The sequence below is a fragment of the Rhinopithecus roxellana genome, chromosome 13, assembly GCF_007565055.1.
Source record: "Rhinopithecus roxellana isolate Shanxi Qingling chromosome 13, ASM756505v1, whole genome shotgun sequence".
Lineage (NCBI taxonomy): Eukaryota > Metazoa > Chordata > Mammalia > Primates > Cercopithecidae > Rhinopithecus > Rhinopithecus roxellana.
In genome coordinates, this window is record NC_044561.1 from 2927687 (window position 1) to 2954633 (window position 26947).

At 48.7% G+C, this 26947-nt stretch overlaps 1 protein-coding gene across 6 annotated transcripts in view; it reads left to right on the forward strand.

The window, feature by feature from the left end:
• Window positions 1-26947, forward strand: part of PLA2G6 (phospholipase A2 group VI) — a 72059-nt gene that overhangs the window by 10835 nt on the left and 34277 nt on the right. For 5 of the 6 annotated variants that reach the window (XM_010389227.1, XM_010389228.1, XM_030914996.1 and 2 more), the window contains exon 2: window positions 2049-2302. In XM_010389227.1, coding sequence (XP_010387529.1) covers window positions 2094-2302 — 209 coding nt within the window. In that variant the 5' untranslated portion in view covers window positions 2049-2093. Of the gene's footprint in view, window positions 1-872; window positions 953-2048; window positions 2303-26947 lie in introns of those variants that run through there. The other variant, XM_030914998.1, reaches the window with a different exon arrangement.

Sequence of the window (26947 nt, forward strand, 5' to 3'; positions counted from 1 at the left end):
AAAACTAGCCGGGCGAGATGGCGGGTGCCTGTAGTCCCAGCTACTTGGGAGGCTGAGGCAGGAGAATGGCATAAACCCGGGAAGCGGAGCTTGCAGTGAGCTGAGATCCAGCCACTGCACTCCAGCCTGGGCAACAGAGCGAGACTCCGTCTCAAAAATAATAATAATAAAGAAGGAGGTGAGAACCATGAGAATCAAGCTTGGATTTGAAGAAGGATCAGGGCTTTCTTAGACAGAAAAGGCGAGGAAGAACATTCCAGATAGACATCATTGACAGATGTCACTGAGCCTTGTGGCGGGACACTGCGAACTTTTCTTGAGTTGTTATAATCTTTTATTATTTTATTTTATTTTATTTTGAGATGGAGTTTCGCTCTTGTTGCCCAGGCTGGAGTGCAATGGCACGATCTCGGCTCACCGCAACCTCCGCCTCCCAGGTTCAATCGATTCTCCTGCCTCAGCCTCCTGAGTAGCTGGGATTACAGGCATGCACCACCATGCCTGGCTAATTTTTTGTATTTTTAGTAGAGACGGGGTTTCTCCATTTGGTCAGGCTGGTCTCAAACTCCTGACCTCAGATGATCCTCCTGAGTCGGCCTCCCAAAGTGCTGGGATTACAGGTGTGAGCCACCGTGCCTGGCAGTATAATTATTCTTACTGATCTTTTTTCCTTTTCGTGTGCCTCTTAGTGGACCGCTTGCTTTTGTCTTCCTTCTGTCCCCAGGGTTGATCCTGTGCTCAGCACATAGGCCAGGGAAGAATGTGGCTGTGACCCAGTGTTCACTCAGATGTCCTCTCTCCCCCAGGGCCCCCATACTCTGTCCTTAGTGTCTTTTGTCTGGTAACATCTTGGCAGAGAGGCAGAGGGCGGCCTCCGTCTGATTGGCGCCTGGCTTCGGTGGCGGCACCTTAGGAAGGCAGCGTATTTTCTGGGAGCCTAGGAAATAACAAGGTATCTAATTTCATCATCAACACTGGGGTCAGTTTCCATGGCAGGAACTATGACTCTGAATATACAACATAAAGTTACCACCCAGACACTGCTGCTCCTGAGTCTTCAGTGGTACCTTCTGCAGGGCTCCCCGACCTGCCCCCGCAGAAGGCTCAGTTCGTTCATTTCCAAGGAGCATGCTTTTGTGTGCTGCTGCTCGGAGTTCTTTGGGAAACCTGTGGTAGCAGGAAACAAAGGATTTAGACCAATGATGATGATCCCCTTGCTCCGATAGAGTGTGACGTGATGCTGGTCACCTTTTGGTGTCTAGGAGGGGGGACACTGATTTTGCTTGCGGAAGTGAAATGATTCATGCTGGCCTCTTTTTTTTTTTTTGAGACAGAGTCTCACTCTATCACCCAGGCTGGAGTGCAGTGGCGCAATCTCAGCTCACTGCAACCTCCACCTCCCAGGTTCAAGCAATTCTCCTGCCTCAGCCTTCCGAGCAGCTGGGACTACAGGCGCCTGCCATCACGTCTGGCTAATTTTTGTATTTTTAGTAGAAGCGGGGCTTCACCAGCCAGGCTGGTCTCAAACTCCTGACCTCAAATGATCCGCCTGCCTCAGCCTCCCGAAGTGCTGGGGTTATGGGCGTGAGCCACTGTGCCTGGTCCATGTTGGCCTCTTTGAGGGCTGAAAGGTTCTCTCTATAAGTTATATAGGGAGGACCCTCCATTTGCCGAGGGCATTACTGCCTATAATGTATGTTCACATGTGCTGTCTCCTTTGGTCAGTACCACACACTACAGGTGAGGAAACTGAGTCTCTGCTGGGACACTGGGTCAGGAAGCAGGCAGTTAAGGTCACCTGTGCACAGTGGCAGCACAAGGGGACCGCCTTCTAGGTCCCCAGCCTGGCCTGAGGGTTCTGTCACTTTTACCTCCCATTCAGTGTTGTTTCTCTTTCGTTCCCCTCCTTTTCAGGTCCCTCTAGGCCCAGGATCTGGGGTCAAGGCTGGTGGGGAGCGATCTGGGTGTCTGTGCAGGAAACCGCGACACTGGGTGAGGTTGGCTTGGGAGACCGCGCCTGGCTGACCAGAGATCTCGTTTTCTTCCAGACTGAGGGGGAAGGCGGTGGGGCCTCCCCACCTGCCCCGCAGAGGATGCAGTTCTTCGGCCGCCTGGTCAATACCCTCAGTGGCGTCACCAACTTGTTCTCTAACCCATTCCGGGTGAAGGAGGTGGCTGTGGCCGACTACACCTTGAGTGACCGAGTTCAGGAGGAAGGGCAGCTGATTCTGTTCCAGAACACTCCTAACCGCACCTGGGACTGCGTCCTGGTCAACCCTAGGAGCCCACAGAGTGGATTCCGGTGGGTGATGCTCAGCGGGAACATACTTCTCTCCTTTGACTCCTCCTCAGATTGGAGGTCTTGTTGGCCAAGAAGCAGCTTCTTTGGGTCTCTATCTGAGGGGTCTGGAGAGGGGTGGGAGAGAGGAGAGACTGTACTCTTAGAGCAGAGGGAAGGGCTTCCAAGACTGCACACTTCTGGCCCGTCAGTGTCCAGCAGCATGAGGCTGGCACGGAAGCCTGGGTTGTTTCCTGCCTGGAGGCTTGGCCTATATGGACAAAGGGAAGAAGGAAGGACAGGGAGGCTGACAGGGGCCACGTCAGATAAGGCCCATGAGGAGAACCTTTAGCCCTGGCTCTTTATTTTTGGTTTTTGTTTTTTGAGATAGTCTTGCTGTCTTGCCCAGGCTGGAGTGCAGGGGTAGGATCTCGGCTCACTGCAACTTCTGCCTCCCAGGTTCAAGCGATTCTCCTGCCTCAGCCTCCTGAGTAGCTGAGATTATAGGCACTCACCACCACGTCCAGCTGATTTTTGTATTTTTAGTGGAGATGGGGTTTCATCATGTTAGCCAGGCTGGCCTTGAACTCCTGACCTCAGGTGATCTGCTCACCTTGGCCTCCCAAAGTGCTGGGATTACAGGCGTGAGCCACCGCGCCCTGCCTAGTCCTGGCTCTTTAAGGGCATGGCCGTTCTCATAGGGGCTGCCCAGGGTTTGCTCAGAGGGCCGAACGGAGCTGTCGCCTCTTGGGGCATGCCGGGACTCCCCTGGGCCCGAAGGGAAGGCTCGAAAGCCAGGACAGGGCTGAGGGAACCAGGCCGATGGCAGAGCTGGTTGGGAAAAGGGGAGAAGCAGCCAAGGTTCCAAATGCAGGCTCCAGTAGCGCTTGGCAGACTGGCATCTAGTTGGGCTCAGACAGATATCCCTGTTTCCGCTCACCCATCCATCTGGCTGTCCTGTCAGCCATCCATTCAGCATGCACCAAGCACCTCCAGTGTCTCCAGAGTCCTGGGCTCCAGGCCAGTCCTGGCTGGCCCTGTGAGATGACAAACATGCCCTGTGTCTTTAAGGAATGTATAGTCTGGTGGGGGAGGCCCAGTGCAAACAGGCATCATAGCACCCCTTGAGGGGTGCTCTGACGGAGGGAGAGCCTAGGAAACAGTGTGGATCACAAGGAGGGGACTGAGAGCTACTCCGCATCTGGAAGAGTGAGGAGGAGCCTCTGTGGCAGAACAGAATGGATAAGGTTGTTCCAGCCATGCAGAGGTGTGGAGGTGTGAGCCTGCTGGCAGGTGGCTCTGGCTGGATCCCAGGTGCATGCAGGGCTTTGGTGAGAGTGAGACTGAAGGAAGCAGCTGGGGACTCATTCTGACTGAAGCGGCATGGCAGGAGGGGTCTCTGAAAGTCTCAGGCTGGGGGCCAGGGGCTGCCACCAACAGAAGGGCAAGGCAGGTATCAGGGCCCCATCCAATCAGGTGAGAATTCAGAGCCTGACTCCACAAGGAACCTGAGGCAGAGGCACCCACAGCAGTTGCTTGGGCTAAATGCAGCTCAGTGGCCAGTCCAGGCACCAGTTTTTTTTTTTTTTTTTTTTTTTTTTTTTTTTTGAGGCGGAGTCTCGCTCTGTCGCCCGGACTGGAGTGCAGTGGCCGGATCTCAGCTCACTGCAAGCTCCGCCTCCCGGGTTTACGCCATTCTCCTGCCTCAGCCTCCCGAGTAGCTGGGACTACAGGCTCCCGCCACCTCGCCCGGCTAGTTTTTTGTATTTTTTAGTAGAGACGGGGTTTCACCGTGTTAGCCAGGATGGTCTCGATCTCCTGACCTCGTGATCCGCCCGTCTCGGCCTCCCAAAGTGCTGGGATTACAGGCTTGAGCCACCGCGCCCGGCCCAGGCACCAGTTTTAACACAGCGGGGCTGTTCCAGATTCTGAGTGCAAATGGGGCTGAGCGGACCGCCCTCCAGTTGGACTCGATCAGGACTGACCCTGGATGGGGCAGGCTTGCACTTGCAACTCCAGAGCCCCACTGCAGGCATAGCTGACCAGGGTAGCGGGTCCACTCCTTGGAGAGCTGCACAGCCCCACTTTTGAGATACACGGGCCTGGGGATACCACCAACCTCCACGCACCAAGAATCACCAAGTTCTGTCAGTTGTAAAATCCCTTGACAGGATTCCAGATTTGTCTCAGCCAGCTTAAGCCCCAGTGTGGGCAGACCTCCATCCCAGTGGTATTCAGTCCTTTGCCAGCAGCTTCTTAACTACACCTAAGCTATTTGGTGGTACTTTATAGTTTACAGGATTTTTTTTTTTTTTTTTTTTTTTGAGACGGAGTCTCACTTTGTCGCCCAGGCTGGAGTGCACTGGTGCAATCTCGGCTCACTGCAAGCTCTGCCTCCTGGGTTCGTGCCATTCTCCTGCCTCAGACTCCCGAGTAGCTGGGACTACAGATGCCCGCCACCACGCCCGGCTAATATTTTGTATTTTTAGTAGAGATAGGGTTTCACCGTGTTAGCCAGGATGGTCTGGATCTCCTGACCTTGTGATCCGCCCGCCTTGGACTCCGAAAGTGCTGGGATTACAATTTTATAGAATGTTTTTAAGTATGTTGGGTTAGCACATTCTCTGCTAACCCATGGAGGTGGGCAAGGAAGGCAGTATCCCATTTTATACGTGAGAAAACAGACTTGGGATGACAAGTGATTTGTCCTAGATTATACAGGAAGCAGTGAAGAAATAGAATCGATGTCTTCTGTTTCCCAATCCATTTCTCTGTCTGTGCTGCTGTGTTGTTTCCATGTATGTATGTATGTATTTATTTGAGACAGAGTCTTGCTCTGTTGCCCAGGCTGGAGTGCAGTGGCATGGTCTTGGCTCACTGCAACCTCTGCCTCCTGAGTTCAAGCGATTTTCCTGCCTCAGTCTCCCCAGTAGCTGGGATTAGCCCGCTACCACACCCGGCTAATTTTTACATTTTTAGTAGAGATGGGGTTTCACCAGGTTGGCCAGGTTGGTCTTGAATTCCTGACCTCAGGGTGATCCACCCATCTCGACCTCCCAAAGTGCTGGGATTACGGGCCTGAGCCACTGTGCCCGGCCCACTGTGCCCGGCCATTTCCATGTATTTAGACAGACTGAGGAGCATTGGGTGGAATTTCAAGCTAAGCACATTCTCTTCTCTCAGGATTCCTGACATCCCTAACTTGACTCTGGAGGGTTTTTTTTTTTTTTTTGAGATGGAGTCTCACTTTGTTGCCCAGGCTGGAGTACAGTGGCACGATCTTGGCTTACTGCAACCTCCGCCTCCTGGGTTCAAGCAATTCTCCTGCGTCAGCCTCCTGAGTAGCTGGGACTACAGGAGCCCGCCACCACACCTGGCTACTTTTTGTATTTTTAGTAGAGACAGGGTTTCACTGTGTTAGCCAGGATGGTCTTGAACTCCTGACCTTGTGATCTGCCTGCCTCGGCCTCCCAAAGTGCTGGGATACAGGCGTGAGTCACTGCGCCCAGCCTTGTTTGTCTTATTTCTAAATTTTATTGATTTATTGATTTTCACAGTCATAGCTCTGGAGTCTTTTTTATCTTCTCCTCTCTAACCTGCTCCCACCCCAGCCTTTCCATTTCAGCAGATAGCATCATCCCAGCTGGCTGTGCCAGATCCAGCCATCACATCCATCTTTCCAGCCAGGGGGAGGGCAGAAGGGCAAGGTGCAGAAGGTCAATCTCCCCCTCCTCAGGGACACTTTATGGAAGTTGCACACTTGCCTTCCACCTAAATCCCATTGGCCAGAACCTGGTCACATGGCCACAGCTAACTGCAAGGGAGGCTGGGAAGTGTTGCCTGTGTTGCAGACAGCCACGTGCCAGTCGAAAACCAGAGGTTCTTTCCCCCTCCATCTTGCTGCTGGCTCACTTCTCTTGGCCACAGTCGTGCATGTGTCTTCTGCTGCTCTGGCTGTGGCCTGTACTCCTCTAATCCTCTTCCAAGCTGCTGTCACAACGCTCTTTCCAGAGGGCAAATCTGATTGGTCACTCCCCTGCTTAACTCCTCAAGGGCTTCCTGTTTTCTTTTATTTTTATTTATTTGGTTTTTTTTTGAGACGGAGTCACTCTGTCGCCCAGGCTGGAGTGTAGTGGCGTGATCTCAGCTCACTGCAAGCTCTGCCTCCTGGGTTCACGCCATTCTCCTGCCTCAGCCTCCCGAGTAGCTGGGACCACAGGCACCCGCCACCATGCCCGGCAAATTTTTTTTGTATTTTTAGTAGAGACAGGGTTTCACCGTGTTAGCCAGGATGGTCTCCATCTCCTGACCTCATGATCCACCCGCCTCAGCCTCCCAAAGTGCTGGGCTTAGAGGCGTGAGTCACCGCGCCCGGCCAGCTTCCTGTTTTCTTAACACACCAGGTGCTTAATGGCTTAAGAGGGCCTTATGTGATCAAGTGTATGCCTCTGTGTTCTCAGCTCATGCCACCTTGTGCTCCTGGCCTTTGCCCAGGCTCTTACTGTGGCCTGGAATACTCCCCTTTCTTTGCCTGCCTCCCTTCTTCTTGCCCTCCCCTGACCTGCAGGCTGGATTAGGAGTTTCTGCTGGGCATCCCATGGCACCCATCCCTGCACTGGGGAGTCTGCCTTCCTGGTAGGCCACAGACCTTGGGAGGGACTATGTCTGTCAGGTTCATGACAGTATGCCCAGCCCCCAGCAGGTGCCTGGCATAGGTCAGGTTTGTGGAATAAATGAATGTGATATATTAATTCAGCTTTACAGTATTCATTGAGGGCTGCTGTGTGCCAGGCCCTCTGTGCCACCTGGGTGGAGGGTGGAGGACTGTTGCATTCAGGGCAGTTGAAGGAGCGAGCTGGGAAGTGGGAGGTGGAGGATGGGGACTGGGATGCAGGGGTTGAGGTTACCAAGGGTCCCAGAAGCAGTAATACCAAGACCTAGGGTGTGACCTGGAGTAAGGGCTGCAATGTGGGGTGGGGTCGAGGCCGTGGAGGAGGGTCAGGGCACTGCCGGAGCCCTGGGGTTCTCCAGGACTGGGGTTCTCCAGGGCCAGGGGTGGTCATTGCAGTGTTCTCCCAGCTCCTCTCAACACCCTGCAGTTTGTGGAGAGCAGGCCTGGCACACTGGACTTCCTCTGGCTGGGGGCTGAGGTTCTGCCTTCTAAACGATCTTCCTCCTATGTTGCCCTGGAGGCCTTTGAACTGTCCTGAGTACTTGACGCGTGTTAGAGTGAGCGTGGGCTGCTGGCCTTCCGCTCCAGGTGGAGGAGTTTCTGTTGTTCTTTTGCTGCTGTTGTTGCAGTGAGCTGCCAGGCTGAGCTTCTGGATGGACCTGGGGGATGGAATTAGGAGCTTCCGAATTCTTGGGTTGTATAACCTAAGGCCAGAGTCCCACAGCACTGCTGCTGGGCGGAGAGACTGGACCCTGCTGCTACAGATGGTGACAGTAGCATCTGCAGTTTCCCAGCGGGTCCTGCATGCCTGGGCTTGGCACTAGTCTAAGCAGTAACTCATGTTATCCTCACGACAGTCCCACGAGGTGGGGTCTTTACTGACCTCCTATTACAGATGAGGAAACAGAGGCTCGCAGAATTTAAGGAACTTGCTTAAGGTTCCATAGCTGGTCAGTGTAGTGATTATTCAGACCCTGTCACCTGTCTCCAGAACCCACTCGTTTTTCTTTCTTACGTCAGGGCCACTTTGTAGTGTGGCGAGCTGAGTGGAGCTCCACTGCTCTGGGCTGATCCTGGCCCTTCCTGCCTGACCTATGGTGCGGGGGCCCTAGCTCTCCCCATGTGAGCCCCCAAGGGTCACTTGTAATATGCCTGTGTACATTATGATAGCATAGATACTTCTGTTCCTGGTACAAATTAATCATTTACGGCTGGCATTGACTTGTAACAGATGACATTTGATGAAATTGGCTAGCCTCTCACTGGTATCTCAGCAGAAACAGGGCTGTACCTCCCAGGCATCCTGGGAAGGATGACAGAAGCGTGTGATCTATGCTTCCCTACCAGGAGCTGGCTTTTGAGGCTCTCTGGACTGGGACTTTGCCATAAAACTGCTTATCAGGAACCTCAGATAAGTGGAGTGCCCTGTGTCTTGGCCACGTACTCTGGGGCCAACTACTCCATCCATTCAATCTGCCCACATCCCGTCTTCACCAAGCAGAGTGGAAAGTGGCAGGTCTCTGCCAGAAAAGGAGACTCTGTCCCCATCCTTCAGTGAGGTAATGTTAGAGTGGGACCTTGTGTTCCCTACACAGCCTTGCCCCCGACACAGCTTCTTTGCCCTTGCTTCTCCTTCTGCTAAGAATGCTCCTCCCCGACTCCTTGACTGGACACACGGCTCCCTGTTCTGTGGGTCTGTCCCGTTCCCACTCAAGAGCCTCAGCACCGCCCATGTGGCCAAGACACAGCCCCTCTTGCCTTAGGTTGCCGTGGGTCTGTTTCCACATCTCTTTCGCCTCCAGACTGCAGGGCTCCTGAGGGACAGGGCCTGGGGCCAAGTCTCCTCTGCGTTCCTGATGCCTGGTGTTGTGCCAGGCTCTCTGTGGGTGCACGGCAAATATCTGCTGAGTGGCTAGATGTATCCATGGTTGCTGCAGGCCAAGTGTGTTGACCAGAGGGAGTGGGAAGGGCTCCCCTGGGGTGGCTGGGGTAGAGATGGACCTTAAGGGGTCCAGAAGACTCCACCAGCTGGAGGGAAAGTCCCTGCAGAGACAAGGCACCAGGAAAGGCCCAGAGGACAGAGGAGGGGCCCTGTGGGGAGCCTGTGGGCAGGAAGGGCCTGTGCTGGGCTTTGAAACTGGGGACTCAGGTACTGCTCTAGTGTGAGGGTCCTTGGCATTTTTTTGGTCCGGGACCCCCTGAGGCCCCCGGGGAATGAGAACAGCCTCACACAGCCACTTTCAAGAGGTTCACAGATCCCCTGAGGATTAGCCGCAGACCCCTCCCACCCAAGCAGAGGCAGAGCAGAGGCTTCTCAGAGTGGAGGCCAGGTGGCTTCAGTCTGGGGTTCTGGAAGGGAGGGAAGAGACACACCCCGCTGTGTCCTCCGGAGCCTCAGCCTTCTTCCTGAATCTCCCCTTCACCTCCTCACTGTAACCCACACCTGGCTCTCCTCGAAGGACCCCGCTTCCCCCACAGCCCCCTGAGAGTTTTCTCTCCCAGTCCCTCTCCCAGTGGGCCTGGAGGTGGGGTAGGGTCCTCCTTGCTCCCAGCCTTGAATCTCCTGTCACCTGCAATACTGCTTACTGTCACCCCTGGTGATAAGAATCTACGAGCCTGGGGTGCTCCCCAACATCCTCGAAGATGTGAGCCCCCGACTCAGCGTTGCCTCTGGTTCCTGACCCCTCCACGTTCACATGACCACATGCTGGCCTTTATCATTGCCAGTGACAGCAGCTCTCCCATAAATACAACTTTCAACCACCCTACTTTCCAGTCTCTGCATTCTGTCTTTCCAGCTCGTTCCTCTAGTTCCCCACGCGCACAGTGCTTCTCCCCATCGACAGTGAATTGCTCCTGGCTGCTTTTCCCAGCCCCAGCCCGTTCATGTGCCTCGCTTTGTACCCAGCGTGGACTCCGTGGCCTGTCATTGTCACTCCTTCGCCTATACTTCCTGCCTCCTTGCTTCTCTCTCTCTTCGTTGTCCTGGCATCACCAACCCCAGAACTGCTTGATTCCAGTTCTCCACCATGGCTTTCTGCTGACTGCTCTCACTTTCTTTTTTTTTTTTTTTTTGGCATAGAATCTCGCTCTGTTGTCCAGGTTGGAGTGCAGTGGCGCTATCTCAGCTCACTGCAACCTCCGCCTCCTGGGTTCAAGCAATTCTCCCTGCCTCAGCCTCCTGAGTAGCTGACATTACAGGTGCCCGCCACTATGCTCAGCTAATTTTTGTATTTTTTTGTAGTAGAGGCAGGGTTTCGCCATGTTGGCCAGGCTGTTCTTGAACTCCTGACCTCAGGTGATGTGCCCACCTTGGCCTCCCAAAGTGCTGGGATTACAGGCGTGAGCCACCCTGCCCGGCCCTATTTGCTCTCACTTTGAAATCACAACGTGAGCCACAGTGAGCCTATGATGTGGTTTGACATCTTTCTACATTTCTGTGTTCACCCCTCTCCCAGTCTCCCAGAAGGCATGCCTCCCTCCCTCCCCACAGCCTGCAGCCCCTTCCCCTCTATGCTTACTCTCAGCTGATAGCCCTGCTGCTGTCGCTGAGAAAATAGACTCGCTGAGAAAATAGAAACAGGCAGAGGAGAATTCGCTCCACCCCATGCACACACCTCTGTCCCTGCTTACTCCACATTCCCTGTTGTCAGCACTAGTGTGTCCAGCTGAGGCTGGTCCCCCCATTCAAGGCCATCATCCCCTGTCATTTACTTTTTGACACCATTTGAACAATTATTTCCCCTCTTTCCTACATAACACTTTCCCCCTTTCTACTATATATTTTCTGCTATGGATTGAACGTATCCCCCCAAAATCATACGTTGAAGCCCCAATCCCTCGTGTGATGGTGTTAGGAGGTAGGGCACTATGGGGTGATTAGGTCATGAGGGTGGAGCCCTCATGAATGGGATTAGTGCCCTTATAAGAAGAGGCATCAAAGAGATGATCTGTCTCTGCCATGTGAGGGCACAACAGGAAGGTAGCCGTCTGCAAACCAGGAAGTGAACCCTCACCAGAAAGTCAATCAGCCAGCACCTTGATCGTAGACTTCCTAGCCTCTAGAACCGTGAGAAATAAAGGTTGTTTAAGCCTCCCAGTCTATAGTTTTCTGTTATAATGGCCTGACCTAAGTTATTTTCCATCACTATACAATCGGTTTTTTCTTTGAAAAAAAATTCTTTCTTGACTCTACTTTTTCCTCCAGGCACTGCTTATATTCAACTGTGTTCATTTCTCTCCTATTTTCTCTCTAAACTTTGCAAAAATAGCAAAATATGACACATATAGAGAAAATCATATACAGCTCAGTGATTTATCACAAACATCTGTGTAACCACCACTCGAATCAAGAGATAGGAGCACCCTGGAAGCCCTCCTTTTGTCCCCTCTTCCCAAAGAAGGGTAACCAATATCTTGCCTTTTACGTATTGCATTTTTTTTTTTTTTTTTTTTTTTTTTTGAGACAGAGTCTCGCTCTGTCGCCCAGGCAGAAGTGCAGTGGCACGATCTCCGCTCACTGCAAGCTCCGCCCCCGGGTTCACGCCATTCTCCTGCCTCAGCCTCCCGAGTAGCTGGGACTACAGGCGCCGGCCACTACGCCCGGCTAATTTTTTTGTATTTTTAGTAGAGACGGGGTTTCACTGTGTTAGCCAGGATGGTCTTGATCTCCTGACCTCGTGATCCGCCCGCCTCGGCCTCCCAAAGTGCTGGGATTACAGGCGTGAGCCACCGCGCCTGGCTATCTTGCCTTTTATGATAAAGGCTTTTTAATTTTTTTTTTTGAGGTGGAGTTGTGCTGTGTTGCCCAGGTTGGAGTATGGTGGCACAATCTCCGCTCACTGCAAGCCCCGCCTCCCGGGTTCACGCCATTCTCCTGCCTCAGCCTCGTGAGTAGCTGGGACTACAGGTGCCCACCACCACGCCCGGCTAATTTTTTGTATTTTAGTAGAGACAGGGTTTCACCATGTTAGCCAGGATGGTCTCGATCTCCTGACCTCATGATCTGCCTGCCTTGGCCTCCCAAAGTGCTGGGATTACAGGTGTGAGCCACCGTGCCCGGCCAAGATAAAGGCTTTTGTATCTGGCTTCTTTGTTCAGCATTTTGTTGGCGAGATTGATATGTTTTGTGTGCAGTTGTCATTTTCATTGCAGTAGAATTCCATTGTCTACTGTATCACAGTTTTAGTTACTCATCCTACTACTGATGAAAATTTGGGTTATTTCTAGTTTTTTTGGTGCATACGTGCATACATTTCTGGTAGACATATACCTAGAAGTGAACCGGCTGCAATTTTGGCTGTAACTTGTCTTCAACATTAGTAAATAATACCGCCCATCTGTTTTCCAAGCAGCAGTGAATGACACTTTCTGTTACTTCATATCTTCTGTTACTTGGTACTGTTAGGTTTTAAAATTTTAGTCATTCTGTCTGGTGTCTAGTAGTATGTTATTGTGGTTTTATTTTGCATTTGCCTGATTGCAAATGAAGTTGAGCACTTTTTGATACATTGAATAACCATTTGGATATCCTCTTCAGTGAAGTATCAGCTCATTTGACTATTTAAAAAATAAAGTTGTTTATCTTTTTCTTATAGAGTTTTAGGATTTTTTTTGGTACATGTGTAGTCCAAATACACACCGTTTGTCAGTGATACACATTCAGCTGTACACACAGTGTTTTGCCTTTTTATTCCTTTAATGGTGTTTATTGATAAACATGAGTTGTTAGTTTTTTTTTTGTTTGTTTGTTTGTTTTTGTTTTTTTTTTTGAGACGGAGTCTCGCTGTGTCGCCCAGGCTGGAGTGCAGTGGCCGGATCTCAGCTCACTGCAAGCTCCGCCCCCCGGGTTTACGCCATTCTCCTGCCTCAGCCTCCCAAGTAGCTGGGACTACAGGCGCCCACCACCTCGCCCGGCTAGTTTTTTGTATTTTTTAGTAGAGACGGGGTTTCACCGTGTTAGCCAGGATGGTCTCGATCTCCTGACGTCGTGATCCGCCCGTCTCGGCCTCCCAAAGTGCTGGGATTACAGGCTTGAGCCACCGTGCCCGGCCGAGTTGTTAGTTTTAAAGAAGTCAGATTTGTTCATCTTCTTTACGGTGTGCTTTTTGTGTCTTGTTTAAGGAAGTCCTTTGCTATCTTAAAGCTTTGAGAAGCATTCCTTCTTTCTCCTATTTTCTGAAAATTGTTGAAGATCTTTCTCTCTCTGTTCTTTCTCTCTCTCTCTCTTTCTCTCTCTCTCTCTTTCTTTCTTTCTTCTTTTTTTCTTTCTTGTCTCCCTCTCTCACCCAGGCCAAACTTCAGTGGCATGATCACGGCTCACTGCAACCTCAACTTCCCAGGCTCAAGTGATCCTCCTACCTCAGCCTCCCAAGTAGCCGGGACTACAGGCATGCACCTCCATGCCTGGCTAATTTTTAAAATTTTTTTGTTGTAGAGACAGAGTCTCACCAAGTTACCCAGGCTGGTCTTGAACTCCTGGGCTCAAACAGTTCTCCCACCTCAGCCTCCCAAAGTGCTGGGAGTACAGGCATGAGCCACATGTCCAGCCTGTATTCTTTCTTTGTTAAATGTTTGGAAGAATTCATGGGTAAAACCATGTGAGTTGGCCGGGCGCGGTGGCTCAAGCCTGTAATCCCAGCACTTTGGGAGGCCAAGACGGGCGGATCACGAGGTCAGGAGATCAAGACCATCCTGGCTAACACGGTGAAACCCCGTCTCTACTAAAAAATACAAAAAACTAGCCGGGCGAGGTGGCGGGCGCCTGTAGTCCCAGCTACTCGGGAGGCTGAGGCAGGAGAATGGCGTAAACCCGGAAGGCGGAGCTTGCAGTGAGCTGAGATCCGGCCACTGTACTCCAGCCTGGGCGACAGAGCGAGATTCCGTCTCAAAAAAAAAAACAAAACAAAAAACCATGTGAGCCTGGAGTTTATTTGTAGGAACATTTTAAAACATGGATTCAATTTCTTTAACAAATATAGGACTATGAGGTTTTCTTCTCATGTCGGTTTGGGTATGTTGTGTTTTCAAGGAATTTTTCCATTTTATCTAAGTTGTCAAATTTGACTGCAGATCTTCTTATTTTCTTTTTAATAGATGGAGGATCTGAAGGGTTGGTACTTTGTGTTCTTTCTATTTCTTGTTAGGTTTTGCTAGGGATTTGCCAATTTTAAAAATCTTTCCAAAGAACCAACTTTTAGCTTCGTTTATTTTTTGAATCCCTGAGTAGCTGGGATTACAGGCGCCCGCCGCCACGCCCGGCTAATTTGTTGTATTTTTAGTAGAGATGGGGTTTCACCATGTTGGCCAGGCTGGTCTCGAACTCCTGACCTCGTGATCCGCCTGCCTCGGCCTCCCAAAGTGCTGAGATTACAGGTGTGAGCCACCGTGCCCCGCAAGCCTCTTTTTAAATGGCACCAATCTCATTCATGAGGGCAGAGCCCTGATGATCGAATCACCTCCTAATGGCCTCATTTCTTAATCCTTTCACACTGAGAATTAAATTTTAACATAAGAATTGTAGGAAGACACAAACATTCAGACGATGGACCATATATAAAACACTTGTTCTACCAACTAACAGAATATACATTCTTTTCAAGAACACCTATATGAAAATTATAGACACTGACCTATGCTGGGCATAAAGCAAATACTAACAAATTTCAGATACCTGAAAAGATTTAGACTATGTTCTCCAACTACAGTGCAATTAAGCTAGAAATCAATAGCAAAAAAAAAAAGTAACTATAAATAAGTCCATATGTTTGAATTTTAAGCAAGATACATGTAAATTATCTATGGTTTAAAAAAGAAAAGAAGTCACAGTGAAATTTAGAAAATATCTTGACCCAGCTGGGCGCGGTGGCTCATGTCTATAATCCCAGCACTTTGTGAGGCCAAGGCAGGTGGATCACCTAAGGTAAGGAGTTCGAGACCAGCCTGGCCAACATGGTCAAACCCTGTCTCTACTAAAAATACCAAAAATTAGCTGGGCGTGGTGGTGGGCGCCTGTAATCCCAGCTACTTGGGAGGCTGAGGCAGGAGAATCGCTTGTACCTGGGAGGTAGAGGTTGCAGTGAGCCAAGATCATGCCACTGCACTCCAGCCTGGGTGACATGAGCAAAACTCCAAAAACAGGAAAGGAAGGGAGAGGAGAGAGGACAGGAGAGGGGAAGGGAGGGGAGGGGAAGGGAAGGGAAGGGGAAGGGGAGGGGAAGGGAGGGGAAGGGGAGGGGAAAAGGGAGGGGAGGGGAGGGGAAAAGGGAGGGGAGGGGAGGGGAGGCTGCCTATCAAATTTATAGGATGAACTTCCACTTCTGGCCATGACAGAATATCCTGTATCAGACTAGCCTTCCTATTTATGTATTTATTTCTGAGACGGAGTCTTGCTCTGTCGCCCAGGCTGGAGTGCAGTGGTGCAATCTCAGCTCACTGCAACGTCTGCCTCCTGGGTTCAAGCGATTCTCCTGTCTCAGCCTTCCAAGTAGCTGGGACTACAGGCGCCCGCCACCACACCCAGCTAGATTTTTATATTTTTAGTGGAGACAGGGTTTCACCATGTTGGCCAGGCTGGTCTCAACACCTGACCTCAGGTGATCCACTCGTCCCTGCCTCCCAAGAGACTTTTCATTACAGCTTTGATCTCATTACTTGTTACTGGTCTATTTAGGTTTTGGATTTCTTCACTGCTCACTCTTGGTAGGTTGTGTATGCCTAGGAATTTATCCATTTCTTCTAGGGTTTTCAATTTATTGGCATAGAGTTGTTCATGGTAGCCTCTAATAATCCTTTGAATTTCTGTGATATTGGTTGTAATGTCTCTGTTTTCATTTCTGATTTTTTTTTATTTGGGTTTTCTCTTTTTGTTAGTCTAGCTAAAGGTTTGTTGATTTTGTTTATCTTTTCAAAAAGCTTTATTTTGTTGATCTTTCAATTTTTGTTTTGTTTCAATTTCATTTATTGCTGCTATGATCTTTATTATTTCTTCTACCAATTTTAGGTTTGGTTTGCTCTTACTTTTCTAGTTCTGGGAGGCGGAGCTTACAGTGAGCCGAGATCATGCCACTGCACTCTAGCCTGGGCAACAGAGCGAGACTCTGTCTCAAATAGTAACAATAATGATAATTTAAGACTTGTTTTGTGGCCTACCATATGGTCTATCCTTGAGAATGATCTATATGCTGAGGAGAAGAATGTGTATTCTGCAGCTGTTGGATGAAATGCTCTGTAAATATCTACTAGGTTCATCTGATCTATACTGCAGACTAAGGCTGGTGTTTCTTGGTTGATTTTCTGTTTGGATGATCTGTCTAATGCTGAAAGTGGAGTATTGAAGTCTCCAGCTATTATTGTATTGAGGTCTATCTCTCTCTTTATTATTATTTTTTTTTTTGAGACAGAGTCTCGCTCTGTCGCCCAGGCTGGAGTGCAGTGGCGCGATCTCGGCTCACTGCAAGCTCCGCCTCCTGGGTTCACGCCATCCTCCTGCCTCAGCCTCCCGTGTAGCTGGGACTACAGGTGCCCGCCACCACGCCCAGGTAATTTTTTGTATTTTTAGTAGAGACGGGGTTTCACCATGTTAGCCAGGATGGTCTCAATCTCCTGACCTGGTGATCCGCCCGCCTCAGCCTCCGGAAGTGCTGGGATTACAGGCGTGAGCCACTGTGCCCCACTGAGGTCTATCTCTCTCTTTAGCTCTCAGAATACTTCCTTTATATATCTGGGTGTTCCAGTGTTGGGTGCATATATATTTAAAATTGTTACATTATCTTGCTGAATTGACCCTTTTTTTTTTTTTTTTTTTTTTGAGACGGAGTCTCGCTCTGTCGCCCAGGCTGGAGTGCAGTGGCCGGATCTCAGCTCACTGCAAGCTCCGCCTCCCGGGTTCACGCCATTCTCCTGCCTCAGCCTCCCGAGTAGCTGGGACTACAGGCGCCCGCCACCTCACCCGGCTAGTTTTTTGTATTTTTAGTAGAGACGGGGTTTCACCGTGTTAGCCAGGATGGTGTCGATCTCCTGACCTCGTGATCCGCCCGTCTCGGCCTCCCAAAGTGCTGGGATTACAGGCTTGAGCCACCGCGCCCGGCCAGAATTGACCCTTTTATATAATGACCTTCTTTGTCTCTTTTTATAGTTTTTGTCTTACGGTCTGTTTTGCCTGATAGAAGCATAGCTACTCCTGCTCTTGTTTGGTTTCCATTTGCATGGAATATCTTTCTCCATCCCTTTATTTTCAGTCTATGTGTGTCTTTATAGGTGAAGTGTATTTTGTGTAGGCAACAGATCACTGGGTCTTGTTTTTCTATACATTCTGCCACTCTGTGTCTTTTGATTGGAGAGTTTAGTCCATTTATGTTCAATGTTATTATTGACAAGTAAGGACTTATCCCTGCCACTTTATTAATTGTTTTCTGATTGTTTTGTGATCTTCTTTCTTTCCTCCCTGTTTTCCTTTTAGTAAAGGTGATGTTCTCTGGTGGTATGTTTTCATTTCTTACTTTTTATTTTTTTGTGTATTGGCTGTATGTTTTTTGATTTGAGGTTAGCATGAGGCTTGCAAACAATATCTTATAACCTAATATTTTAAATAGATGATAATTTAACACTGATTGCATAAACAGATAAGCAAGATAAAACTAATAAAAACTCTATATTTTAACTTTGTCCTCAACTTTTTAACTTATTGTACTGTTTAAGTCTTGAAAAGTTGTAGTTATTATTTTTGGTTGGTTCTTCTTTTAGTTTTTCTACTCAAGATATGAGTGGCCTACATACGACAGTGTTATGGTATTCTGTATTTTTCTGTGTACCTGTTATTACCAGTAAGTTCTGTACTTTCAGGTGATTTCTTATTGTTCATTAATGTCTTTTTCTTTCAGATTGAAAAACTCCCTTTAGCATTTAGCAGTATGTGAACTGCGTTTTTCAACTCCAGAATTTCTGCTTGATTCTTTTAAATTATTTCAATCTCTTTGTTAAGTCAGTTATCTGATAGGATTCTGAATTCCTTCTCTGTGTTGTCTTGAATTTCATTGAGTTTCCTCAAAACAGCTATATTGAATTCTCTGTCTGAAAGGTCACATATCTCTGTCTCTCCAGAATTGGCCACTGGTGCCTTATTTAGTTCATTTGGTGAGGTCATGTTTTCCTGTATGATCTTGATGCTTGTGATGTTCGTCACTGTCTGGGCATTGAAGTTAGGTATTTATTGTAGTCTTTGCTGTCTGGGCTTGTTAGTACCTGTTCTTCTTAGGAAGACTTTCTAGGTAATAAAAGGGAGTTGGGTGTTGTGACCTAAGTTTTTGGTCACTGCAGCCATATCTGCATTGGGGGTACCCCAAGCCTACTAATACTGTGGCTCTTGCAGACTCGTGGAAGTACCACTTGGGTGGTCTTAGATAAGCTCTGGAAGAATTCTCTGGATTACCAGGCAGAGACTCTTGTTCTCTTCCCTTACTTTCTCCCCCAAAAATGGAGTCTCTCTCTCTGTGCCTGGAGCTAGGGGAGGGGTGACACAAGCACCTCTGTGGCCACTATCACTAGGACTGTGCTGGGTCAGACCTGAAGCTAGCACAGCACTGGGTCTCACCCAAGGCCTGCAATCACCACTGCCTGGCTACTGCCTATGTTTGCTTAAGGCCCTAGGGCTCTACAGTCAGCAGGCAGTGAAGCCAGCAAGGTTATGTCCTTCCCTTCAAAGCAGCAAGTTCCTCCGACCCCTATCCTGGGAAGGTCTTTAGATGCCATCTGGGAGGCAGGGCCTGGAGTCAGAAACCTTAATAACCTCCCTAGCGCTCTATTCTATTACAGCCTGGCTGACACCCAAGCCATAAGACAAAGTCCTTCGCACTCTTCCCTCCCTTTTCCACAAGCAGAGAAGTCTCTCTCCATGGCCACCACTGCCCCAGCCCTGTGGCAAGTACTGTCTGGCCACCGCTAATGTTCATTCAGGGCCTAAGGGCTCTTGAGTCAGCTTGTGGTGAATGCAGCCAGGCCTGGGACTCTCACTTCAGGGCAGTGGGCTCCCCTCTGGCCCAGGGCAGGTCCAGAAATGCCATCCCAGAGCCAATACTTAGAATCTGGGACCCCAAGAGCCCTCTTGGTGCTCTACTGCACTGTAGCTGAGCTGGCACCTAGGCTGATTTATGCTTTTTATGAAGGTACTGTGTGTGTGTGTAGTTGTTCAACTTGGTGTTCCTCCAGGGAGGACAATGGGTGGAGGTTTCTATTTGGATATCCTTTTTTTTTTTTTTTTTTTTTTTTGAGATGGAGTTTTGCTCTGTCACCCAGACTGGAGTGCAGTGGCACGATCTCAGCTCGCTGCGACCTCTGCCTCCCAGGTTCAAGCGATTCTCCAGACAGCCTCCCGAGTAGCTGGGTTTACAGGTGCCCGCTACCATGCCTGGCTAATTTTTTTTTTAATTAAAAAGTAAACTTTAATGTTGAAAATGCACACTTGGGGAAGGCAGAAAGATCACATACAAGGGCTGTCACTTCACACTTGGAAGGCTGCATGGCAGCCAGGCAGAGGCGCTCCTCACCTCCCAGACAGGGCGGTGGCCCAGCAGAGGCGCTCCTCACTTCCCAGACGGGGCAGCGGCCAGAGAGAGGTGCTCCTCACTTGCCAGATGGAGCAGCAGCCACGTCCCTGGCTAATTTTTGTATTTTTGGTAGAGACAGGGTTTCGCCATGTTGGCCAGGCTGGTCTCAAACTCCTGACCTCAGGTGATCCACCCACCTTGGCCTCCCAAAGTGCTGGGATTACAGGCGTGAGCCACCGTGCCTGGCCCTATTTGGCCATCTTGCTTTACCTCCACCTTCATTTGATGGATTTTGATAACAGAACACCCCCATGTAACCACCACCACAATCAAGATATGAGGCATTTCTGTTATTCCCCAAATTTCCTTTATGCTCCTTTGTAGTCCATGGCACCCACACCACCCTTGGGCAAACACCTATGTGCTTCCTTTTTCTTTTTCCCTGCAGGAGGACATCTTCCTGCTTTCCATCACTGCTGCTTTTAATCATATAGCATGTAGTCTTATGAGTCTGACTTTTCACTTAGCATAATGCTTTTGCAATTTGTGATTGAGTGTTTTCATACGATTCTGTTTTTTCTCTGTGTTAGCTTGGAAGTTATACACTTTTTAGTAGTAACTGTTGGGAGATCGTTCTCCAAGAGTCTCATGTTTCTATACATCCTGCTAGTGGAGACATTGACTACCTGTTTTTGTCTGTTTAATGTTGCTGTAAAGGAAGACCTAAGTCTGAGTTAGAAGAGGTTTTATACGTAGAAGAGGTTTTATTTGTCTCGGCCGGCCGGGCACGGTGGCTCACGCCTGTAATCCCCAGCACTTTGGGAGGCCAAGGTGGGCGGATCATGTGGTCAGGAGACCAAGACCATCCTGGCTAAATGGTGAAACACTATCTCTACTAAAAATACAAAAAAATATTAGCCGGGTATGGTGGCGGGCACCTGTAGTCCCAGTTGCTGGGGAGGCGGAGGCAGGAGAATGACATGAACCCAGGAGGTGGAGCTTGCAGTGAGCCGAGATTGCACCACTGCACTCCAGCCTGGGTGACAGAGTGAGACTCCGTCTCAAAAAAAAAAAAAAAAGAAAAAAAAAAGAAAAGAGGTTTTATTTGTCTCGTGACTCTTCAGGCCGTACAAGAAACATGGTGCCAGCATCTTACCAGCGTCACGTGGCAAGAAAGGAAGTGAGGAAGAGAAAAGAAGTTGTTAACTGTTGTTAAAAAGCGCCAGGCTCGGGCCGGGCACTGTGGCTCGTGCCTGTAATCCCAGTACTTTTGGAGGCCAAGGCGGGTGGATCAACTGAGGTCGGGAGTTTGAGACCAGCGTGACCAATGTGGAGAAACCCTGTGTCTACTAAAAAAATACAAAAAAATTAGCTGGGCGTGGTGGTGCATGCCTGTGATCCCAGCTACTCGGGAGGCTGAGGCAGGAGAATTGCTCAAACCCGGGAGGTGGAGGTTGCAGGGAACCAAGATTGCACTGCAGCCTGGGTGACAAGAGCGAAACTCTGTCTCAAAGAAAGAAAAAAAGTGCCAGGCTGTTTTTAACAACCAGTTCATATAGGAACAAACAGAGAAAACTCACTCACCCCCACCCCACAGGGAGGGCATTAATTCATTCATGAGGGATCTACCCCTATGGCCCAAACACCTCCCATTAGCCCTCCACCTCTAACATTGGGATCAAAACTTAACATGAGGTTTGGGGGGCAAACTCATGTATTTATAGCACTACCTTTATTTCCAAAGGTTATTTCAGGCTACCTTCAAAGGATGTTTATACAGCAAATAGCCTTGGAAAATAGAGTTAGGGTGTCCTAGAACACAGAGTAAGTTTGCTTACTTTTCAGCATAATCAAGATTATATCTTCTTCTGGAGCAAAACTTAGACAACAGCAAGCGGGGCAAAGTCTGAAACCATTTGCACATCTTGACAGAACCTTAGAGATTACAAGATATATCTTTGGCCCACTGAAGGTCCATTAGTATCTTCCAGAACAATAAGGTGGTCTTAGAACCCTTTAGCTATGTATTCCCTTCTAGGCTTCAATGCCGTGTGCTGTTGTTTTATTTAGTTTTTATTTTAAACCTAACAAGACACTATACCATCAATACTTAGATTCCCCCACATATTTAACTTGCCATGGGGCTTCATTCTTTCATGCCTCTTTGAGCATCCATCTAGGATCGTGTTCATTCCACATGAAGAGAAAGCTTTTGGCCCAGCATGATGGCTCACGCCTGTAATCCCAGCACTTTGGGAAGCCAAGGTGGGAGGATCGCTTGAGCCCAGGATTTCCAGACCAGCCTGGGCTACATGGCAAAACACTGTCTCTACTGAAAATACAAAAAGTTAGCTGGGTGTGGTGGTGCACGCCTGTAGTCCCAGCTACTTGGGAGGCTGAGGCGGGAGGATTACTTAAACATGGGAGGTTGAGGCTGCAGTGAGCAGTGATCGTGCCACTGCACTCCAGCCTGGGTGACAGGAGTGAGACCTTGTCTCCAAAAAGAAAAAAGGAAAGAAAAAGCTTTTGTATTTCCTTTCATGTAGGTCTGCTAATGACAAAGTCTCTGGGTTTTTTGTTTGACTAGTGAAATGTTTTAATTTTAACGGTGTTCTTGAAGGTTTTGTTTTTGTTTTCATTTTGTTTTGTGTGCTAAGTACAGAATTCTCATTGGCATTTATTTATTTATTTATTTATTTAGAGACAGAGTCTCGCTCTGTGGCCCAGGCTAGAGTACAGTGGCACGATCTCCGCCTCCCAGGTTCAAGCGATTCTCCTCCCTCCGCCTCCTGAGTAGCTGGGGCTACAACCATGCACCCCTACACCTGACTAATTTTTGTATTTTTAGTAGAGATGGGGTTTCACCATGTTGCCAAGGCTGATCTCAAACTCCTGAGCTCAAGTGATTTGCCTGCCTTGGCCTCCCAAAGTGCTGGGATTATAGGCATGAGCCACCGTGCCTGGCCAGCATTTATTTTGTTTTAGCTCTCTGAGGAAGTCATTCCATTATCTCTGGCTTCCATTGTTGAGAAGCCAGCTGTTATTCTAATGGTTGCCCTTTGAAGATAACTTTTTTTCTTCTGCTATTTTAAATATTTCCTCCTCGTATTTTATTTTCAGCAGGTATAATATGCACATATATCAGCAATTGCTATGTTACATACAATGCATATTGTGCAACATGTGTGTCATTATCAGTTACTACTATGTAACAAACTACTCCAGAACAGCTTATAACAGTAATCATTTATTTAGTCCATAAATCTACAATTTGAGCAGAGCTCAGTGGGAAAGCCTCAGTTCTACTTTATATGGCACCATCTAAGGCAACTCGCAGCTGGCAAGTTGGTGCTGGCTGTTGGCTGGGAGTTCATTCAGGGCTCAGGGCCCAGGATTAAGAGTCCTCACCATGGGTTGCTGCAGCCTCCTTGTGGCATGATGGCGGGGCCCCAAGAGAAGAGAAATAGAAACTTCCAGTCTCTTAAGGCATTGGTCTGGAAGCTGGGACAGCATCACTTTTGCCGTATTCTGTTGGTAACGCAGTTACATCACCAGATTAAAGGGTAAAGAGATACAAATTCCCACTGCTCAGTGCAAGGAATATCAATGATTTAAGGGGCCGTGTTTTAAAACCCCCACAAGGTGCTAAGAGTGGATTTTTGGGGCTTTCTTGTTTTTGTTTTTTTTTATGTGTTTTTTTTGGCAGTGGTGTCAGGGAGGGCTTATAGTGTATGTTAAGTCAGCAGAATAATGTTTTTTGTTTATTTTATTTATTTATTTTGAGACGGAGTTTCACTCTTTTGCCTAAGCTGGAGTAAAGGGGGGTGATCTCGGCTCACTGCATGCTAGTCTGGAATTCCTGACCTCAGGTGATCCACCCACCTCGGCCTCCCAAAGTGCTGGGGATTACAGGTATGAGCCACTATGCCTGACCACAGTGGCTCATGCCTGTAATCCCCAGCACTTTGGGAGGCTGAGGCGGGCGGATCACGAAGTCAGGAGATCGAGACCATCCTGGCTAACAACGGTGAAACCCTGTCTCTACTAAAAATACAAAAAATTAGCTGCATGTGGTGGCAGGCGCCTGTAGTCCCAGATACTTGGGAGGCTGAGGCAGGAGAATGGCATGAACCAGCGAGGTGGAGCTTCCAGTGAGCCGAGATCATGCCACTACACTCACTCCAGCCTGGGCGACAGAGCGAGAGTCCCTCTCACAAAAAAAAAAAAAAAAAAAAAAAAGGCCGGATGAGGTGGCTCATGCCTGTCATCACAGCACTTTGGGAGGCCGAGGGGGGCGGATCACAAGGTCAGGAGATTGAGACCATCCTGGCTAATATGGTGAAACCCCGTCTCTACTAAAAATACAAAAAAAATTAGCCAGGCGTGGTGGCAGGCGCCCGTAGTCCCAGCTACTCGGGAGGCTGAGGCAGGAGAATGGCGTGAACCCAGGAGGGGGAGCTTGCAGTGAGCCGAGATGGTGCCACTGCACTCCAGCGTGGGCGACAGAGCGAGACTCTGTCTCAAAAAAAAAATAAAAATAAAAAATAAAAATTCAGTTTTGGAAAGTTTGCAGACATCAACTCTTCAAATGTGACTTCCATTTGATTCTCTTTCTACTCTGCCTCTGATCCTCCACTTACATATGTATGCTGGGTCTTTTATTAGTCTGTGTCTCTTATCTACTTTACTATATTTTCTATTCTTTTGTCTCTCCTTGCTTTATTCTGTTTACTCTTTCCTGATTATATTTTTTAATTCTGTAATTTCCATTTGATCCTTTTTTGATCATTCAAAGGTCTTTGCCAAAATTCTAAATTTCCTTTTTTAACCTCTCGAATGTTATCCCAGTTACTTTAAAGTCTATTTTGGATAACTTAAATATTTACAGCCCCCTCACTTACAGATATGTTTCTTTTGTATATTGTTTCTGTTGGTTTTTTTTCATGTCTTATCTCCACATATGCCTGGTGGCCTGGTGAGTTTTGATTATGTGCTGGTCATTGTATTTGCAAGTATGCTTGTAGAAATAATCTGGAGTGGCCGGGCGCGGTGGCTCATGCCTGTAATCCCAGCACTTTGGGAGGCTAAGGTGGGCGGATCATGAGATCAGGAGATCAAGACCATCCTGGCTAACACGATGAAACCCCGTCTCTACTAAAAATGCAAAAAATTAGCCCAGCGTGGTGGCAGGTTCCTGTAATCCCAGCTACTCTGGAGGCCGAGGCAGGAGAATCGCTTGAACCAGGAGGCAGAAGTTGCAGTGACCAGAGATCATACCACTGCACTCCAGCCTGGGCAACAGAGCTGGAGTCTCAAAGAAAAAAAGAAATAATCTGGAGCCTAGTTTGATGTTTCCTTATAAAGAATGAATTTATTTTTGCTTCTCCCAGGTACCTGGGAACACTTGCAACTAGGATAACCTCAGTCTAGTTTCTGGAACTGAAATTACTTGAGGCTGAACTGTGGTCCCTGTGAGACGTGTCTGTGTATGGCTCACCCTTATTCCTAGGCTAAGTAGTTCTTTAGGACCCTAACCCAAAGTAAGAGATGTCATCAGGGCTCTCCTCTTGGCAGACCCCTGGGCTCCAGTCCCTGTGTCCTGAGCCCCATGAGGTTGTTACTGGTGCTGCTCATCCCCCATCCTCTCCAGTAACAGCCACCTGAAAACTGAGCTCAGTTCCTCAGTTTCCATCATTCCTTCCAGCCTAGTGAGTCATCAGTGTCTTTTGAGGTATACAGTGCCTGCCAGCAGATGTTTTTTTAATAATTTGTCCAGCATTTCTGGCTGTCCTCAGTAGGTGGTCTGTTTCATATTCCCTAGTCTGCCGTTAATGGAAAGTGGAAGTTCTGAGACAGAATCATCGTTCCCATCAGCATTCAAATGCCTGATTACACTTTCCCCGTTCCCCACTTTATTTGCTCCTCTCCACAGCAAAACTCCTCAAAAATATCTGTCTTTGCAATCTTCAGATTCTCACATCCTGTCCTTAAACCCACTTTAATCAGGTGTTGGTTCCCACCATTCCACTAAAAGTACTGTTGTCAAGGTCGTGCATGTCTCCGTGATGCTAATTCCAGTGGTCGGTTTTCAGTTGTCATTCTCTGACATACCAGCAACACTTGACGTGGAGTGCTCTGATGTTGAGGGGTTGGTGAGATGAAGGGAAAACCCAGCCAAGGGCAATGAGGAATGGCTTCCTTCCGCCTCCTCCTTCCCCTACCTTAGTTGTGGTTTTTGTTGTTTCTCTAACACTGAGTACCTTATAGTTTATTTAATGTACTTCCTTATTTTATGTTTTTACTTAAGTCATTTTGTTGATCTCCCCCATAATAACATAGGCTCGGGCCAAGCGTGGTGGCTTACGCCTGTAATTCCAGCACTTTGGGAGACCGAGGTGGGTGGATCACTTGAGGTCAGGAGTTCGAGACCAGCCTGGCCAACATGGCAAAACCCTGTCCCTACTAAAAATACAAAAATTAGCTGGGTGTGGTGGCACACACCTGTAATCCCAGCTACTAGGGAGGCTGAGGCAGGAGAATTGCAGGAGAATTGCTTGAACCCTGTGGGGGCAGATGTTGCAGTGAGCTGAGATCACGCCACTGCACTCCAGCCTGGGTGACAAAGTGAGACTGTGTCTCAAAAAACAAACAAACAAACAAAAATAGGCAGCCGGGCACGGTGGCTCATGCCTGTATCCCAGCACTTTGGGAGGCCGAGGTGGGCAGATCACGAGGTCAGGAGATCAAGACCATCCTGGCTAACACAGTGAAACCCCGTCTCTACTAAAAAGTAGAAAAAAAAAAAAGTAGCTGGACGTGGTGGCGGGCGCCTGTAGTCCCAGCTACTCGGGAGGGTGAGGCAGGAGAATGACATGAACCCGGGAGGCAGAGCTTGCAGTGAGCCAAGATCGCACTACTGTACTCCAGCCTGGGCAACAGAATGAGACTCCATCTCAAAAAAAAAAAAAAAAAAACAGGCTTCCGGAGGGCAGAGCATTTTATGCAATTGTTCATTAATTGACTCCTCCATTTGGCACAGATCATATGCTCAGTAGTTAATTGTTAATTGACGCACTCTCTGTGGAACAACAGACTGGTCCCATGAGCCAACACTCTCTGGGAACTGCCTCTACTAGACTCTGGCCGGCTGCTGTGCCTGTAGTGGTATGCAAGACAAAACCTTCTGGTATGTTAAAAGCCCTGGTCAGAACTTTAAGTAACCATCGCTGACATGTAATGGTTTTGGTTTTCAAAGTGCTTTTATAGTGCTTTTTCATCTGTCCTCCAGCACCTCTGGGAGGTAGGTAGGACAGGTACAGTTAGTCTCATATTTCAAATGGGGCTTGGAGAGGGAAAAGGATTTCCCAAGATCACACAGCACCTTAGTAGCAAAACTTGGACTCAACCCCAACGCTTAAAAATGAACAAAGCTGGCCGGGCGCAGTGTCTCATGCC